Source organism: Myotis yumanensis, unplaced genomic scaffold (genome assembly GCF_028538775.1).
Source record: "Myotis yumanensis isolate MYYU_CA2020_CCGP unplaced genomic scaffold, mMyoYum1.0.hap1 SCAF_6, whole genome shotgun sequence".
Lineage (NCBI taxonomy): Eukaryota > Metazoa > Chordata > Mammalia > Chiroptera > Vespertilionidae > Myotis > Myotis yumanensis.
In genome coordinates, this window is record NW_027223757.1 from 6336391 (window position 1) to 6354454 (window position 18064).

Consider the following 18064-nt stretch of genomic DNA (forward strand, 5'->3'; position numbering starts at 1 on the left):
CACCAGCTTTTTCTTTCCAATCATGTGTAGCACTCCCTATGTGAAGTTAAAAATTTCTTCCTAACAGTCTCTTATTTTTTTAAATGTATTTTATTGATTTTTTACAGAGAGGAAGGGAGAGGGATAGAGAGTTAGAAACATCGATGAGAGAGAAACATCGATCAGCTGCCTCCTACCCACCCCCCACTGGGGATGTGCCTGCAACTAAGGTACATGCCCTTGACCGAAATCGAACCTGGGACCTTTCAGTCTGCAGGCTGACGCTCTATCCACTGAGCCAAACCAGTTAGGGCTAGTCTCTTATTTTTTAAAGATAGTCAGGGGAGGTGGAGAGAAAGGGGGAGAGGTGGTTTGGAGGAGACTTCCCAAGAAAGCAGAAGAACAATAAGTATAATAATGATGGCTTGCGGTAAAGAAAATGCAGGAACAGCGCACTATATGAAAGGAATACTTTGAACCCAGGAGTCAAAGCCAACCTTCACTCAGCAGAAGGCAGACTAGAACATAGGCTCCTTTGAGATGAGGGAAGGGGGATGATTGGTTGAGGAGTCTCTGATGCAACATGGCGGAAGCTGGGTGCTGAGGCGTATAAATGCCCCATCGCCATGGACGCCCTCCGGCTCCTGCCTAACGGAGAAGATTAATTCTACATCACACTCAATTTGTGAAAAGAGCTTGAAAAAAATTAGGACAGTTTGCTTGTGCAAACTGTCAAAATGATGAATGAAACAGGTGTGTGCGCGTGGGGAGGGCGTGGGAAGATTGCTGACATAAATATATTGGCTTCCACATTGTAGTCCTCCCCGATGTCACAGCCGTGTAGGCAGAACTGAGAGGAACCAGATGAGTGGGTTCATTTTCTTAACTGCATACGTAATCCTCACACTATAATAGAATAGGTTATAGAAAAACCGAGGTAATCTAATTTCTTCATAAATGGTCTTCCTTCATCAGCTCTAGAATATACAACTGTGCTAATGGGTATTTATAGTGTGTCCCATGCAAAATGGCCTTTGGGTTCTTAACCTAATATAATAAACAGATAATTCAAATAAAAAGACAGCATGGGCCAGTGGGAACAAGACAAAGAGGCCAAGAATGGCAAAAATCCATACTCTACTTAAATATATTAATGGAACAAAGGCAGGCCTGCTCTCTTTTCTAATGAATGAAAAATGCATTTAATTGAATCCGTTTAGTTTGAGAAATCATTTACTTTCACTTTCCCTCACGGAGCTGTGGCTACTCCTGGAATTGATCATGTCTCCTGGACACGTGGAGGGTTGTAATATCTGAACGGGGAGCATGAGGCCACGTTTCCTCTCCAGAGACACGCATTCTTCTCGTCTTTCACCAGATGGGATCCAGAGACTGCAGTCATCCATCAGACCTCACCGTTATCTTATGGGGAGGTGACCAGTATTAATATTTCTAATATCTTGGTTTATTAACCATACAAGACTACAGTGGCCTTGTAAAAGATTCAAATAAAATACTCAAATAGTCAAGAATCTTCCTTCATTAGTCTTCCTCCCCAAACTAACCAGCACCAACACCTTGCTCTCCAGGGGGTGCACCATTCAGTGCATCTTATTCCGTTACTTTCCCATTCATCTGCATGAACATACTCATCAATGCACATATTCAGGGTGTGATTTTATTTTTGCAGGGTAAGGAGTGAGAAAGAGTGAGAGGTGTGCCCTTTGTTTTATTTTTGTTTTCTTTCTAACATGGGTTGGAGCACATTCAGTGTCAATACCTGCTGATTAACTTTTATTTAATGCCTTCACCGTATTCTGCAGTAAGGGTATCTCACAATTTTGTCACCATTCTATTATTAATGACATTTTGGTTGTCCAACAGTTATTATTAACTCTAAGTGGAACAGAACAAGGCACAAACAAGGTCAGTCCTTGGTCATGGGGCAAACCAGCAGGATAGCCACGAAATAGTTAACAATAAGGATAATGGCTTAAAAAAAAAAGTCTTAAGGACTAAACATGATTGATACACTGTGGTCTCAGTCTTATCATTGTCAACCAGAAAAAAAATTTTGTGAATATATTTCTTTAAAACTGGATGCGGAAACCACATTAAGGAAGCTTCTCAATAAGATGAAATAGTTGCTTCAAAATTTGCTATTGTGTGTTCATCCAGGATGACCTTGGCAACAACAGCAACAAGGAAATTAAGACCAGGACAATCATCGCCACCACTTATTAAGTACAGTATTATGCTTTCTAAGTATCAGTCACAGTCTTCATCTTTTCAGAGAGAAAAGTTTTCTCTCTGGAAAATGGTCATGATTCCCTCAATGAAAAGTCTCCATCACCCTGTTGGCATGACGCTTCTGTCAGTTCTGTCATTTCAGACAGTGTGACTTGGTTAGCTCAGGCTGCTGTACCCAAAATGCCATAGACTGGCTGACATAAACAACAAACATGTATCTCTCACGGTGTTGGAGGTTGGAAGTACAAGATCATGGCAGCAGTATGACTGGGTTCTATTGAGAAATCTTTTCCTTGCTTGCAGATGGCCACCTTCCCATGTGCCCTCACATAAGAGAAAGTGCTCTGAGCACTTCCTCTTCTTAGGACACTAATCTCATTATTGGAGGCTCCACCCTCATGACCTCATCTACATGTAACCACTTCTCAAAGGCTCACCTCCAGATACCATCCCATTGGATTTCAACATGTGAATTTGAGAGGGACACCAACATTCAGTCCATCACAATGGGTAACAAAGAGTGCTGCCCAGGAGAAGGCAAAGCCACATTGCAACTCCATGGTGGGTGGAGGCATTGACCAAGGTCGAGGGCAACTCTGGCTTCTATGCAACTCCTCCATGTGGTTTCAGCACACATGGAGGACGGGAATGATTCCTGTTTGAAAGGAAAGCTAAGATGGCCAGATGGGGCATTTTTCAAGTAAGAATGATTGGGACTGGATTTGAAATTGACAGGTTTAAAAAATGTTTTGGTTTGTTATTCCTATATGAATGTCTTTTAAGCACGTTCCTTAAAGAGTGGAATAACAGAAAATGAAAGAGTGGAGTTTGTTCCATACCAGCTGTCAACATTAATGTTCTTAGATAAAGCAACCTTCAGAGGGCAGAAGGAGGGGGAGGTGCATAGGTGAGAATGGCATTGAATTCAGTAGTTTTTCTATTTCCATGGGGAGCAAAGCAAGTTAAAAGGAGAGTTAAGGTTTGCAAAGAATAATTTAGACTGGGCATTGCACCAAGTGAAAAGAAAGAAGAATACTCTCAAAGCGGTATTCATCACCCACAGACAGTATAAAGCCAGCCTCCTGTCTCCATCCTCTCATCCTTGCCCCCACCCCCACCCTACACCCACAGTCCCGTCTATTCTCAACACAGCAGCCAGGGTGATCCTGCCCTCCTGGACCTTCCTCAGATCAGGCACTGCCTACGGGACATTGGCACCTGCCATGCTCTCCCATCTCACTCCAGCCATGCCGTCCTCCTGGCTCTGCCCTGACAGGTCCCACCCAGGGTCCCTTCACACCTTATTCCCTCCATCGTAGAGTTCCTCCCCTAACTATTCCACTCCCTTGCCTCTTCTACATCTTTCCTCGAGTGTCCCCTTTCCTTGGCCATTTGACTTCATATTACAGCCCTTTCCAGCCTGTTTATGTTTCTCCATTGCACTTACCACTGGCTGACATATTCTACATTTTATGTCTTAATGCATGGTCTTATTTCTCCCTCTAAAAATGCAAACTCCATAAGGACAGCAAGTTTTTGTCTCTTTTGTTTGCTCTTATAGTTCCAGAGCCAAGACAGTATTGCCATAGAGTAAGCATTGAATACATGTTTGCCGAGTCAACCAGTGAGTGGATGAACGCAATCACTGTCCTTGTGGGGGTTCTTGGGGCACCCGCCTAAAGGAACCACTGGCTCAGTTTCAAGCTGAGAAGAGACAGGCACTCCTTTTGGGGGTTAGCACGCTTAGAGATTAACATTTGTCCTGGAATTAATATTCAAAATGCCCTTCCAAGTGGCAGCTGTCCAACAAATACATAAGCCCTAATTCTTAAGAGGAGAGGTCTTATCATCACTAGCTTCTGCTCTTCCTGACTGTTAATATTTAAACTCCCCCCCAAACCTGGAGAAAAAGGCAAGATGGTTTGTTAACCTTGAAATATATTCTGTGATTTTTTTTTCCTCGCGAATTTTACCTGTTAATTAACTCGCATCTATAACTTCCATTCTAGGATGGTGAGCTTGCAGGCTGGTTGGTGAGGGGGAAGGGAGAACTCTCACAATTGGAGGAGATATTTCCTGGTGGAGCTCAAGACCAGCCCCCTGGTAGACTGTTAAGGAGTAGAGATGTGTCTGGTTGGGGAGGGGTTGCAGGAAACAGTGGTGGGCAACAGGAGGTGGGAATGTGAGAAAAATCAGGAGAATTAATAGATCTATCTCCTGTGGTTTCTCCTAGAGACAATTATCCAAAGCTCAAAGCACAAAAACGAAGCCTGTATTTTTAACAAACCCAAACTACTTCTTGTCACATGCCATTTGCTAATCACAGAGAGGTGTTATTTTTTTTTAATGTTCCTAGGTATAATTTTATTACAGCAGTTGGCACACGACCATAGCCACCACCCACCCACCAGCCTCCTTGGACAATGGCATGTCTGGCTGAGGGGAAACTCCTGGCCTACAATTTCCATAATCTGCGCCCTCCGGAGGCCGAGCTGGTGGAGTGGATTAGCGCACAAGCCTTTGGGGTCTCTGGAGAAGAGAGTTCAAATCCCCAGCTTAGGTCATAAGTACAGATGAAGGGCTGGGCTGACAGTTTATCCGCCTGTGGGAGCAGTGAAAGGCACAGCTAGTTATGATTATTAACCTCGTTCAAAAGCAGCACAGCCAGGAATGTGGTGAATTGATTTTCATCCAGCGAAACTGGCAACAGCCAACAGGCTCCTGACTCTCAATTCACTCTGGGCTTTTTGAAACGCTCTGTGAATTTTTTCAAAAGAAATCACAGTGTGACTGTTCACTGGCAGAGGGAAGCATGTTATTTTGCAGAAGTGCCCATTTGGGCTCAAATAATTTAATGGAGATAAAGTAGTCTGCGATTATCAGCACATTGTGAAAAGAGGGACAAATCCGTTCTCGCCTCTTCTCTCGGCAGGTGTATTTCTATTGGATTTGCCGGGATTCCAGAGCTTTTGAGTGGTTTGCTGATCTCTTACTCTCGCTGGAAACACGCATGAGCGAGCAAGGGAAAACTCACCTTCTGAGTTATCACATATTTCTTACAGGCTGGGATGAAAACCAGGTATTGATAAGACCGAGAATAAGCAATATTATCTGTCATAGAGCAAAGAGAAGAGGAACAATTTCAATAATGAGCTATATAGATTTCTGGTAGCAGAAAACTTTAAGAATTATGTTTTTGTGTTTAAAAAGTAAAGGAGAATAAAATAAAACCAAACTAGAAAGAGCTATTCAAATCGTAGCAATGAAACAACCTACAGTTAACATTCTGAGGAATGGAAAAGAAGATAGGAAAAGAGAGTGGTCAGTGGAAGACAACCCCAACTTTGAAAATCCAAGAAAAATTATGTCACTGAGAGTGGCATTTGTCATTTTAGTGACTTCAAGTGAATATTATTGGCTGTATTGTCGAGTTGAGCTCCTAATTGGTTCTGGTTCTATGCTTGGTGTTTATATTCAACATTTTATATTGTAAAGTATGTGAGCTTCTGCAGAAAATAATCATTACGAATACACGACTTACCTAGAGGTGTTTGTTTCTTAAGGTGTACTTAGCAATTGTGTGCGTGTATGTGAAATCACCAAAGATCAAGATCATCTTCTGCTGTGACAGGTGTTCTGCAGTGTATTGTGCTAGAAATAGTAAGGTTGAATTTACCAAAAATAATGTCTATCCAAATATTGCACTACAGGAGTATAGCAGTGTTACAGATATTGAATCATAATTATTAAATTTTAAATCATTTTTTAACTCCTCAAGCATGGCAGATACAGTGATGTGATGACTAGGTTATGAAGTGAATGTTCTCATGGGCACTTCTGTAGCAACTCCTATGGATACTTAGCTTTGGAAAGTATATGTGAGCCTGGGCGGCCTGTGTTCATGAGTGAATGCACTCTTGTCAGCTAGTGAGCTCTCTCTCTCTCTCTCTCTCTCGCTCTCCCCCCTCCCTCCCTCCATTTGGTGAAGTATAGACATAGCCTTTGTCTTTTGCTCCCTAGTTCCCTGCTTTGCTCTTCTGCTTCTAACGTGAATTGCTCTAAGTGTCCACCTAGGAGGCCCCAGCCATGCGGGAGGCTGGGCTCTGTTTGATCGTGTGACGATGCAACTTTGCCCCATCCCATCTCTGCCCCTTCCAAAAGTGTGCCATAACATATACTTTTTTTCTGAATACAAGTAAATTAAAATAATGTTCTTCAATTTTTGCCATGACATGTTGGAAATATTTGAGATGCTTAAATTCCAGGAATAAAATAATTGATGCAATCTGTTGGTAAGAACCCAAGAGGCTGTTTTAGAAATAGCCAATTGTTAAACTGAATTCAACAACCTCAAAGTGGCAGAATGACAAGCACAGAAGGGACAGATGGAAAAGGTGTTACGAAGGGCAAATAACGGGGTTTGGAGATTAATTGAGCATTGGGTGGAGAAATATGGAACAAATACAGTTCCAAAAGCTCAAACATCAGTGATTGGCAGCTCGATGGTACCACTACAAGTAGGAAAAGGCCCTTTTTTCCTATGAAATAATGCCCAAACTTAAAGTACTAGTCAGTTCCTTAAGTCCCTTCCTGACCTGATGGCAACCCACCTGTTCTCTTCCACACCCATCGTTTTCCTCTGGTGCTGAAGCCACCAAACCATGTGCGGTCTCCTATCATGCTGTCAGCTTCTTGTCTTCCCGTATCTGTCCCCTTTCCCTGACATGTCCCCTCTCCCTGACATGCCCCTCCCTGCTGCCCACTGCGCAGAATCATTCTTCAAAGCCCAGTCCCCCGTAAAGCCTTCCCCAGTTCTCTTGGTCAAAATCACTCAGGGCTTCACCGAGCAATTTGCTGGCTTCACCAGAGCGCTTGTTTCTGTCTCTAGGACAGAGGACTGTGGTCTGACTCCTAGTTATGCACGTGAGCTGCTCCCCTTGAATGACCAGTCCCTCCTAAAACAGAGACCTTCCCTCTTTGTTCTTTGTACCTCCCACTCGGCACACACTGCCCGCTTATGGGATCATTCACCTACTGAAGTCGTAAATCATTTGGGAAGATTCATTTTTAGCTGTTTTGATCATTTTGAAGGAACAAAGAATTATTCACTAAAATATGTTAGGGGAGCTCGAGACGCAGGACTCTACTTGGGCAGGAAGAGGAGGGATCGGGAAGAAAGTCTGGATTCATCTTTGTAGATGATGCTAATCGGGGCTTTGGAAATGGAAGTTCTTTGGGGTGTAATGGCCCCCAAGAGGTGCAGGGAGCTGAGACTAGAGGCAGCTGCCTTTTGAGACAGGACAATATGATAGGAAAACAAAACCTAATTTTTCTCCCTTGAATCAAAAGAAAAGCCAGAGAGAAGTAGAAGAAATGGGATCCTATAATGCAAATCGAATCAGGAGGAAGCAGTGTTTGGCCACTGGTGAAGCAGCCAAGGAGAATCAGGCCTGAGTTGGTCATTAGATCTGGCACTTTATCAAAAGTGCATGGGCTCTGCCGTCTTCTTTGCCCACAGCAGAAACCAGCTCACTAGATGGCGCCCATCAATCCTGTTGAGCAAGAGGGCTGTGGGGATGCCAAACTGCTACTCTAACCTGGAGGCTGATACGACTCTGACTTTGGCTCCAGTTCTGATAACAGGGCTTCTGCCCATTTCCAAGGCTCAACCCTCGCCCACCACCTCAGCTCTTATTCCTAGACTCTTGTCTTGACCTTCATGCTTCACTCTCTGTCATGATAAACATGCCCTCCTCACCATTTTTCTCTCTCCTGGAGCCCTATTGCCAAACCCACTTCTAATAGCTACCTGAGGTCAGGACGCGCCTGATGGCAACTTCCTGCAGCCTACATTCCACCATGGTCAGCCATTGACCGGCCTGTTAGGGCACCACCAATATGCTCTGCTCAGCCTCCCTCTTCTTACCCCTGGCTGCTTTCTAGACTGATCAGAAGCCCAGCCAGGGAAGTCAGGTGTGCAGCAGGAACCTGGGGCAAGAGTTGGGCCTAGCAGGGTTGTTAGCCAAACTGGTAAGGAACAGGAAACGTTAAGATGTGAGCAACCAAAGGGAAGAAACTCATGAGTTCAAGAGCTGTGGAGGGGTCTAAAGGATGAGCATGGGCAACACAAATCCCAGAAGGTAAAAAGCAAGGAAGCTACCAGAATTCAACACCAAAGAAGGCGTCACTAGGCACTGCTATGCCCAGGCTTTTACCCATGAACCAGCCGTTACCTGAAGCCTGGGTGCAGTTAAAGAATTTGAAGGCAAACAGCTGGGCACAGAGCTCCAATGGGACCCTTGCTCTGTTTGGCCACCATGTCCTGTCTGCCAGACTCACACCCTCCCAGCACTTGAACCCAGACAGTGCACTTCACACCCTCTCAGCCCAGTGGGCAGATCTGATTGTATGGTCCTTTTCCTGGAAGTTTCCTGTCACTTTCATCTGCCAGTGCCCCTCTCAGATCCCCAAGGTTTAGCGTTAAGTGAATGGAGACAGAGGTACTGATTAATTTTTTTTTAAGTTTGGCAGGAAAAAAGTAGCTCAATGTTTGCTTTCCCTTAACCAAATTTCCTCTATTATTCTCATTTTTTAAAGAAAAATCTTCCTTCCAGACTCATGTTACTGTACATCTACTATGTGGGAGGGGCCTTATACCAATAAATCTACAAATGAGCACAATTACTTTATTTTTTATTTAGAAGCAGATTCCTGTTGTTGTTTTTTTTCCTAAATGTCATCTGATACCACAATTTTTATTGTAGGTTATTCACATTGCTTTACACTGGGATGAAAATACTGATGTGATTACAGGACTAAAGCAGAAAACCTTCTATGGAAGACCTAACTGGAACAACGAGTTCAGGCAGATAGCCTACAATCACCCCAGGTAAGGCCCTCTTCCCTCTGCCTGCTGGGAGCCTCCCTGGAGAAATACAAGTTGCTTCAGAAATGGACAGCTCTGGAGCACGCTGGCTCATCTGAAGCAGTGGGCATCTTGTTTAGAGATAAAACATTGGCCTTAGAAAAGGTGGTCATGGGATATTTCAGGAACCACCATGTCAGTTTGGCTGGCTTACAGCACCTGATGATTAGCGATTATGTTGATCCCTTTCACACTTAAACTCAATAACAGTATTTCTGAAACTACCTATGTCTTCTTTGGTGTACGTAGTTGATCTCTAATACCCAACGGGAGAATTCACTGACATCCAACTGTAAACTCTACCTAGCAGGTCCAACAAAGCAGACAAGATGTTCTAAGACCAAGCAGGGATTTCTCATGGTGGGTAAAGACCCAGGATATGGAGCCCAATGCCTGGGTGCAAATCCTGGCTCTGCCATTGCCACCGGTTCACTTGGAGAGGTTACTTATTCTGCCACTGACTTAGTCCCCTTCTCTGTGAACTACAGGCAATAATAGTGGTTACCTCATAGGCTTCTATGAAGATGAAATGCATGAATATGTACAAAGAGCCTACAATAGACTTTGAATTCAGAAAATGTTGGCTGCCCCCTACACCCGCAGCCCAGCCTCCTCTGAGCCCTGAAGGTCGTCACCCTTCATCTCACGCCCATCAGGTACTTCTCCAAGGGCACAGACTGGATCATTTTATCTGCAGTTTCCTTAAAAAGAGTATGTAGGTTAGAAAAGAAAAAATTATAAGTAGAAAACTAACAAAATGTTACAAGCTCATTTGTTACAGCCACAACCAGGTTTTTTGTTGCTACTATTTTCTCCTTTTGGAAAAATATGTATAGATTCATCCTATACTCAGTTTTCAATGACCATGGAACGAATGTTCCCACTTGGCAGGCTGCTGAGGAAGACACATCTTGGTTGTAAGTTCTTATAGAGAGGACCCTTCTTTATTATGATTGTCCCTTAGTGACATCTCATATTATACTTGTTTATTTTTGTTGCACATGAAGTTTGCAGCCCAGTGGGAAAGGCCTTTCAAGCCAAATTATTTCATTATCTCCCTTCCTTCAGAAGTTGTAAACCAGAAACAACAGCATCAAGAGACAAAGAGTAAAAGTGAGTTTGCACAAACTCTGCCCAAAACAATTGTTGCGTGGTGCTGAGAAGTGAGCGTGCCTGGTTTTGCAGGGAGTGAGGAATGGAGAACAGTGTGAAGGTGGGAAACATAGCTGCCTTTTCTCATTGCCCTGGGGAAGCGTGTGTGCACTCCTTTTCGGAAGCCGTCATCAAAAGTTTAGTACATGAATGTCTTTACAGCCCCGTTGAATTTTTTCAGCACTCATAGTTTTCAGTGTGAACTCTCTTCTTGATGGATGACTTCACTCTTCCAGAGGAGAACAGACCACAAGGTTTGGATGTCACTGAATCAAATCTCCACAGCTCACTTCCTAGCCCCAATTTTAAAAACAGCGTGTCTGTAATAGCCTTAGACTTTAGAACACCCCCACTTGTTATATAGCTTCAACTATCTATGTCATTAATATGAGACCCAGGTTGGCAAAGAACAATAATCATTATATCCCTGAGTGCCAGCTCCATGGGAAGACGAGTCCCCAATAAAGAGCTTAGCACCACCCTTCCAAAAGACTTTTCAAATGACCTCCTTAAAATAATTTTGTTTTCTGCCGTGCAATAGGAGATTTATGTTTAATGAAGCTTTTAATGAAGAAATCTCGGAAAGAGAATGCCAATAAAATCTAATTTTTAAACAAGAAAATTTAATATGGAGAAGTATTTCAATATCCTGGCCTTTGTCCAGATATAAATGAAATACACAATCCAATTACGGTTCTACACAAAGGACAAAGTAACATTAATTTTCTTCAAGATGGTTATTAAAGAGATAAACAGCATGTTTTCCCCTGATTATGTCAAGGATATGTTTGTTCCCAAGACTACTTGGCTAGTCTTACAAGACAGGTCTGTCTTGTCATTAGCTCATATCTTTTGGCAAAGATGGGTCAGAAAGAATTGGTGGGTTTGTTAGTGGACTCAAAAAAGGTCCTTTGTTCTTGAGGGCCTTTGAAGTGGGCTCCCAACCATTTCTATTCATCAGCATGAAGCTGGGGATTCTTAGGGCTTACTGTCTTAAAAACATTTACCTGTTCGCTCAAAGTAGAGATAGCTCTTGTTCTAAAAAGAAGGAGTTAAATCAAAAGAATAAAGGGAAGAAGGGCAAAAATATTTTTATAGAACATGAAAAACAGCACCAAAGCTTGAAGGGAAGCAGATCAAAGAGAATAGCGCAAGCTATAGAGGAACCAGAAAATTGCAAAACTAACAATAATAGAAAAGCAAATTGATGGGCATCAAAATGAATAGAAATAAGGAGAGAGGGGGGGAAATTAAAAAGATCAAAGTCTGAAAGTTGAAAATGGGAAAGTGTATTCTGTTGTTTTCATTTGCAATTAATTTTCATAATTATATCAGCTGTATTCAACAACACAATATGTTCTAAAGGATCAACCAATAGTAAGTGGTTGTATAAAAACTGAGTCTTTGATTGACATGATTGATATGCATGTGACAACTGTGGTATACTGCTTGTTAGACAAGCACAGAAAAGTGCTCTAAAAACAATGAAAATTATGCTCTCAGTTAAAATTCAGTAAGTTAATTAAACACATGCATTGATGTCTACCTTATGAATCTATAAAAATGTGTACCTTACAAATATGGAAGTTGTATTTCATTTTTTGTAAGCATTTTCAATATGTTCCAAGCTTTAGACAAATAGAAAATCAGAAAATCATTACCAGGAAGGTCTACAGAATGAAAATAAATATATTTTTGTCACACCCAGCTACTTTTTTGATAAACACATATTGTGCATATACTCAACCTTTTGGATATATGGATCAATTGTTTTTAATTAATTGAATAAAGTGATTTTCCATAGGACTTCCATCTTTGATCTTATACTTCACATAATATTTATGGTTTGCCATTTGCAACTTATCTACTAATAACTTCACCATGCCTTATAGGCATGAAACTTTATATAATTAATTACCATAAAAACATCATAACTTCAATAGAATTGCTTCTTTCATCTGGAAGTAAACAGTAAAGAATAAAAGAGGAGTACAAGCATTTGTTAGAAAAGTTCAACCCAACCCAGTGATGAGGAAAGGTGATTGGGAGCTTCTAATCCAAATTGCAAGAATGTATTTTAGACTACCCATTGCTTTCAGAAATGTAAAAATACCTTTGTGCTAAAGTGAGTAAATGTGTCCATCTGGAACCACAATTGCTTCTGTGCATACCCTCCACGTCCCATTGGTACGTGCATATGTGCAAAGTGTTTTTAAATGATATTTTAAAGAAATTTAACATTCTGATTATGGCATGCAAGGCCCTCTAACAGGAATACTAAACATTCATTATAGACCTAGAATGTTCAGAATGTTCAAACAAATAGACTTCAAAGGAAATCCCACACATGACAAGTTATAGCTTCATGAGAAAAACTAATGCCATCCTAAACTTATGACTGGACTATTGTTTGCATATGTAGATAGAATCTTTGCACCAGAGGATACCAGCCCTTCATTTATAATTAAGTGAAGATTCCATGAAAATTACTGGCATTACTCCATTTGTGGTAGGTGGGATTCGGGGAGTGGGTGAGCCAAGGTAGATTTATCATCGCTCTGCAAAGTTTCTTTGGGGATATAACCTTTCAAATCATGAGATAGGGCAAAAATATTAGGATATTTCTATATGAAGGTACATAAATATATATGTTGGTGTCTTATCAAAGAGGGAGAGGCAACAGGATTGGCAGAAAAATGGGTCTACCATTTCCAAGGATCCAATGCTACAAGTCAACTATTTTCATTGACATCCTCAAGGACAGCAACTGTTTCTGTGCTCCTCAGAGCTGAGCACAGTGACCAACTGTTACTCGATGAGTAAAGGGGCAGTGGGAAGGATGAGGAAGCCGGGACAAGAGTACTAACTCTAGCCAGAGAAGAGGGGGTTGGTGGGAAGAGGGCAGGAGTGCCACAGCAGTGAGTAAACTGCCAGAGCCGCCTGTGGGTTCTTACCAACAACCGAAGAATTAGGGTGCAGAGAGAAGTAACAGGGCAGGCTGCTACCCATCCATCGGGAGATGGGTTAAAATAAGAAACTGGCCAACACGATGATCATCTGTGGTTACGAAAAAGAAGATGTCTTACAAAATAGAATTGTGCGGTAACTCATTTGGAGGCATTTGTAATGAAAAACATCCTCTGGGAAAGATTCCCCCAAAGTCGTGTCCATTGTCTGATACCCAGTTTGTAGCTCTCATTGTCTTCCTTCTCAGCCTTCATAAATTCACAGGAAGCTTCTGTGTATCGATTTTATTTGCAGAAAGCACTCAGGGTATAAAGTAATTTGATTTTTTTAAAAATGGGGTTTAGGGTCTGCCCCTACAGGGTTATAACTTACCAAGCATAAAAGCCAACACATAAAAACAAACATACAATTTAAAGAGACAAGGGCTCAAGGCAGCAGGAGCTGAGAATCCAGGAAGACGGTGGAGTGACTCCCGGGCACACCCATCTCCCATATATCTGCTGGCCGGAAATCGCCCAGTGGGTGACATTTCCAATGCCTTTCATGCATGGCATTGCTGAATCGTTTTTTGAAAACTGCATCAACCCCACAGAGAAAAGATGATAGTTATTTAGCAAATAAGAGAGGAGAAAGAGGATTTTCTTTATAGTGTATCAGAGTTAAATACAACGCTGTAATGTTAACCGTCTTTGCAGCTTCTGTAAAATTTGTCCTTTTCTGATCAAAGTCAGCAGCTCCGGCTGATCAATGCCACAGCGTCCCCGATCCAGCTCCTGCATGTGCAAGCTCGGCAGGCTGTAAACAGAAGAACAATGCCTCGTGTTTTTATACTTCTTTTACAGAGAATCTGCTCTTTAAGCAATCGTGGGTGATTAAATTTTATAGGAAAATTTTTTTCTTTACCAACCCCATTAGGGTTCTGTTGCACTTGTCCATTGCCTCGTAAAGGAGGGGGAAAAAATACAGCCACATCCGTGTCTTAACCGCTGTGGGCGGATGCTGGGCTCTGTGAGTCGCAGTTCGCATTTGTGACAAGAAATCTCCATCTTGGAAATCACAAATGCTGAGCCGGGCAAAGGAATGCCCCGGGTGGGGACAGGAATGCACAGTTTGTGGAAGGACTGGCCTTTCTGCCTTAATGGAAGGTAGACAATAAATGGCTTTTGTGAGACTTAGCTGTGCCGAGGAATAGCCACAACTTCAAAAGAGACCAGTGGCTGTGAGCTGTGGGGACAGCAGCGGTCCACCTGGCCGCCAGCAATCAGAATCCTTTGAAATGGAGTCTTCCAGGCAGAGCATCAAAGGGCGGTCTCAGCTTCTGCGAGCTTGGCCGCGGCTGCAAACGAAAGGGCGATCTGAGCCTGTTGGGAGTGGGCCGGTGGCCATCTCTTTGGTGACACCTATGCTAATGGAAAAATATCACCACCCACAACAGCATCTTTGAACCTAGATGCAAGGCTACCTCTGGGCATCAGACACAGAGCCACGCTGGGACTGCTCACTGACCCATCTGTCATTCAAAAGGTTTCAGTACAGAACTCAAAAATCCTGGTGACAGAGTGTTGATCCGGGAAGTCCCTAATCATCTCTGGGTTAACAGCGCACTTCGTATCTTCTGTGCGGCTTGGAGAGCAGGCGGACACTGCGTGGGCCATAACCTGAGCTGTTTGTGAGCGTTCACTGTGTACCAAGCATGGGGCAGAAAGCTGTACCGTGTGTCTAACCCTCACGGGGGTTCTAGGAGCTATGTGCGATAGTTCTCCCATTTTATAGGAAAGGAAACAGGGCTTTGAGGAGGCACTTAATGAGCCCAAAGTTGATCAGCAATAAAATGGTGGGACCAAGAGCACTCCTAATTACTGCCTTCTATTACACTTGCTTCAAGAAGTCATAAACTCATATTTTTCAATAAGAAATAGTTCCTGAAAAAAGTACTTTCTCGAATGTAGCCATGGGACTGATGCCTTTAAAAATGAGACTTATACAGTTTAAACATACTGTCATTTACAAATGAATTCACTTAGTATGTTTCTTTGAAGACAGAGTTTGAAATGTAATTGAACCATCAATTTCTGCCACGGATATTATGGTCCTGGAACACATCATTTAATGTGGGTGTGATACAGGACAGAGAACCATGTTAATACATGAGCTAAGTAGAATGAGACTATAGAAGTGCTTCCTAACAAAAACTAAGTATGAAGAGCAAGAGGTGGTGTGGTGGGCAGAGCCTGGCATGGGAAGAATTCCTCTGAGGCAGTGCTTCTCAAAGTGTGGCCCACACACCATGTGCCTCGGGGTCACCTGGGGGCCTTGCTAAAAATGTACTCCTTCACCTCAAGACTGGGAACCTAAGTTTTAACAATCGGCCTAGATAATTTTATGCACCGCAAAGTAGAACTGTTGATGTAGACTAAAGTAACTAATTAAAGTATGTCAGAGGTTGGAAAAATGCTGTAAGGAATAGCACAACGCAAGACAAGGGAAAACATGGTCTCTCTAAGTCCATATAGGGACTAGTCCCTCCCATCTTCCAGAGATAACCCAAGTTCTTTCACTGATGGTGTTGTTTATATGTCAGCAAGGTTGGCAGTAGCAATGACTAGGGATTTGAGCATCCCTGGGACCGTCACTATATGCAAAAATACCTCTTCAGCACAGTTTTCTGAAATGCCTCGATTAGACATGACAACTTTTGGGTGGCCACATTTTCAGCAATGTCTTTCTCCTTTCCAACTCTTCTCTTTGGCCTTCTTTGAAAACTAAAGTAATTCCAGCAGGAGAAATAAACTAGGTTGTTATGACTTTAGTATAAATTGTATTATCTATAAAAAAGACAGGCTTGAACAGCATCTGAGTAATAACGAATACTTTTTAAATATTTTTGAATGAATTATCATACTTAACTTTCCATAAAACATACAATATAGCCATTATTATCTTTGTTTTGGAGACTGAGGTCCAGTGTCTTGCCCGAGACCACACAGGTAATAACCATTAACTCATTCATTCAATTAATAAGCATCTATTAATTGTCTATATGCCAGGCACTATTCTGGGTGGTGGGATTACAGTAAAAGATGAGAAACACAGACCAGGTTTCTGCTCTGAAGGAGCTTACATTCTACCATCCAAGAAGATGTCAATCAAAGTTACTAGACTAAAAATCCAGGACCTATCACCTCTGTATTGAAACTCCCTCCCCAGTCATCATGACCTTACCAGCCTCAATCTTCTTTGCTTCACCTACCTGTGTGATTTAGGGCATAACAGAACCCTGAGGACCTTTGGGAGACCATGGTGATGAAATAGGAAAAGAGAATCTGAGGAAAAAGGAAGTGCATGGAGAAAAATCAATAAGTAAAGTCACAGCCACAACCACATCCCAGCTTTTGCAATTCTGTCTTGGCTTCTGGCCAGCCTTGACCTGTATGACCTTTATTTCCTCTCTCACCCCTCCTGCAGCAGCAGCATTGGAGTGTTCTTCTGTGGGCCCAAAGCTCTCTCAAAGACCCTTCAAAGGATGTGCCGCTTATATTCGTCAGCAGACCCCAGAGGGGTCCATTTTTATTACAACAAAGAAAGCTTCTAGACTTGGGAGATAAAAAGTGACTACAGCCAAGCCAGTGTGGCTCACTGATTGAGTGTCAACCAACGAACCAGTACAACTAAACTCTGTTTATCTCTCCTTTTCTCTTTCTTCTTTTCTTCCTTTCTTATTTCTTTCTCACTTTCTTTTGACAAATACTTTTTATCACTATAACATTTTGATCTATGATCACTTTGACTCTTATATTCCAACTCACCTTCCAACTCACAAACATATTGGAATTTTGTTTTAAATTCTATACTCCCATTGAGCTATTCTTTCCTTATCATGCAATTGTTTTACCCCAAAAGTGTTCCCAATGTGTTATTCATATCTTATAACTTTCTCTACTAATACTGGCTAATTTTTTAGAATTTTTCTTTCTAATATTTCAGTCAGGGCACATGCCCGGGTTGTGCCCTCAATCCCCAATGGGGGTATGTGCAGGAGGCAACCAATCAATGATTCTTCTCATCATTGATGTTTCTATTTCTCCTTCCCTCTCACTTCCTCTCTGAAATATATATATGGCTACAATCATAAAGGTCATGGGTTGGGAAACCTTTCCTGTTAAGTGCCAAATAATTATGATTTTAAGCTCTGTGGGTTATGGTCTCAGTCACAACTATTCAACTCTGCCACTGCAAGGTACCAGAGTAGCCATAAACAATACGCCAGTGAGTGGATGTGGGTGGGTACCATTAAAACTTCATCTATGGACACTGAAATATAATTTTATATCATTTTCTTATATCACAAAATATTCTTTTTTTGTTTTCAATGACTTAAAAATGTAAGAGACATTCTTAGCTCTTGGACTATCCAAAGCAGATTGTGGGCCAGGGGGTAGTTTGCTGACCACTGATACAGAGAATCTTTCTCAAACGTGTTTTCATGCTTAATGGGACGTCCAACATGGAGACCAGCATGACAGTTTGGATCACAGTCTTTGGTAGAACCATTCAAATTTCCATGACTCTGATGGCAGAGACATCTACCTTATGTCCAGACCTGGTCTTTTCTGCTTAAACTTTAGCTCCTTTGTGCTTTTTTTCATCCCTATAGAGCTGAGAAATCATCAATGAGGGTTATCTTTTACAAAAATCCATTATACATTTGAAAACAACAATAAAATCATCCCTTCCCCAAACCTTCTCTAGTCCAAACAATACTGGATTCTTAACCTTGCAGCCTAGGATATA

General features: G+C 42.1%; 1 protein-coding gene and 1 long non-coding RNA gene across 2 annotated transcripts in view; one reads left to right on the top strand and one right to left on the bottom strand.

The window, feature by feature from the left end:
- Nucleotides 1-16865, top strand: part of NOX3 (NADPH oxidase 3) — a 53647-nt gene extending 36782 nt beyond the window's left edge. The window contains exons 11-13 of the mRNA XM_070419179.1: nt 5162-5308; nt 8994-9118; nt 16739-16865. Of these exons, the coding sequence (XP_070275280.1) occupies nt 5162-5308; nt 8994-9118; nt 16739-16865 (399 nt within the window). The remainder of the gene's footprint in view (nt 1-5161; nt 5309-8993; nt 9119-16738) is intronic.
- LOC139013005 (uncharacterized) overlaps nt 13414-18064 on the bottom strand; it is a 43007-nt gene continuing 38356 nt past the window's right edge. Inside the window, exons 3-6 of the long non-coding RNA XR_011471918.1 lie at nt 16524-16596; nt 15922-16035; nt 14181-14609; nt 13414-14068 (exon numbers count right to left, since the gene is read on the bottom strand). This is a non-coding gene — a long non-coding RNA (uncharacterized lncRNA). The remainder of the gene's footprint in view (nt 14069-14180; nt 14610-15921; nt 16036-16523; nt 16597-18064) is intronic.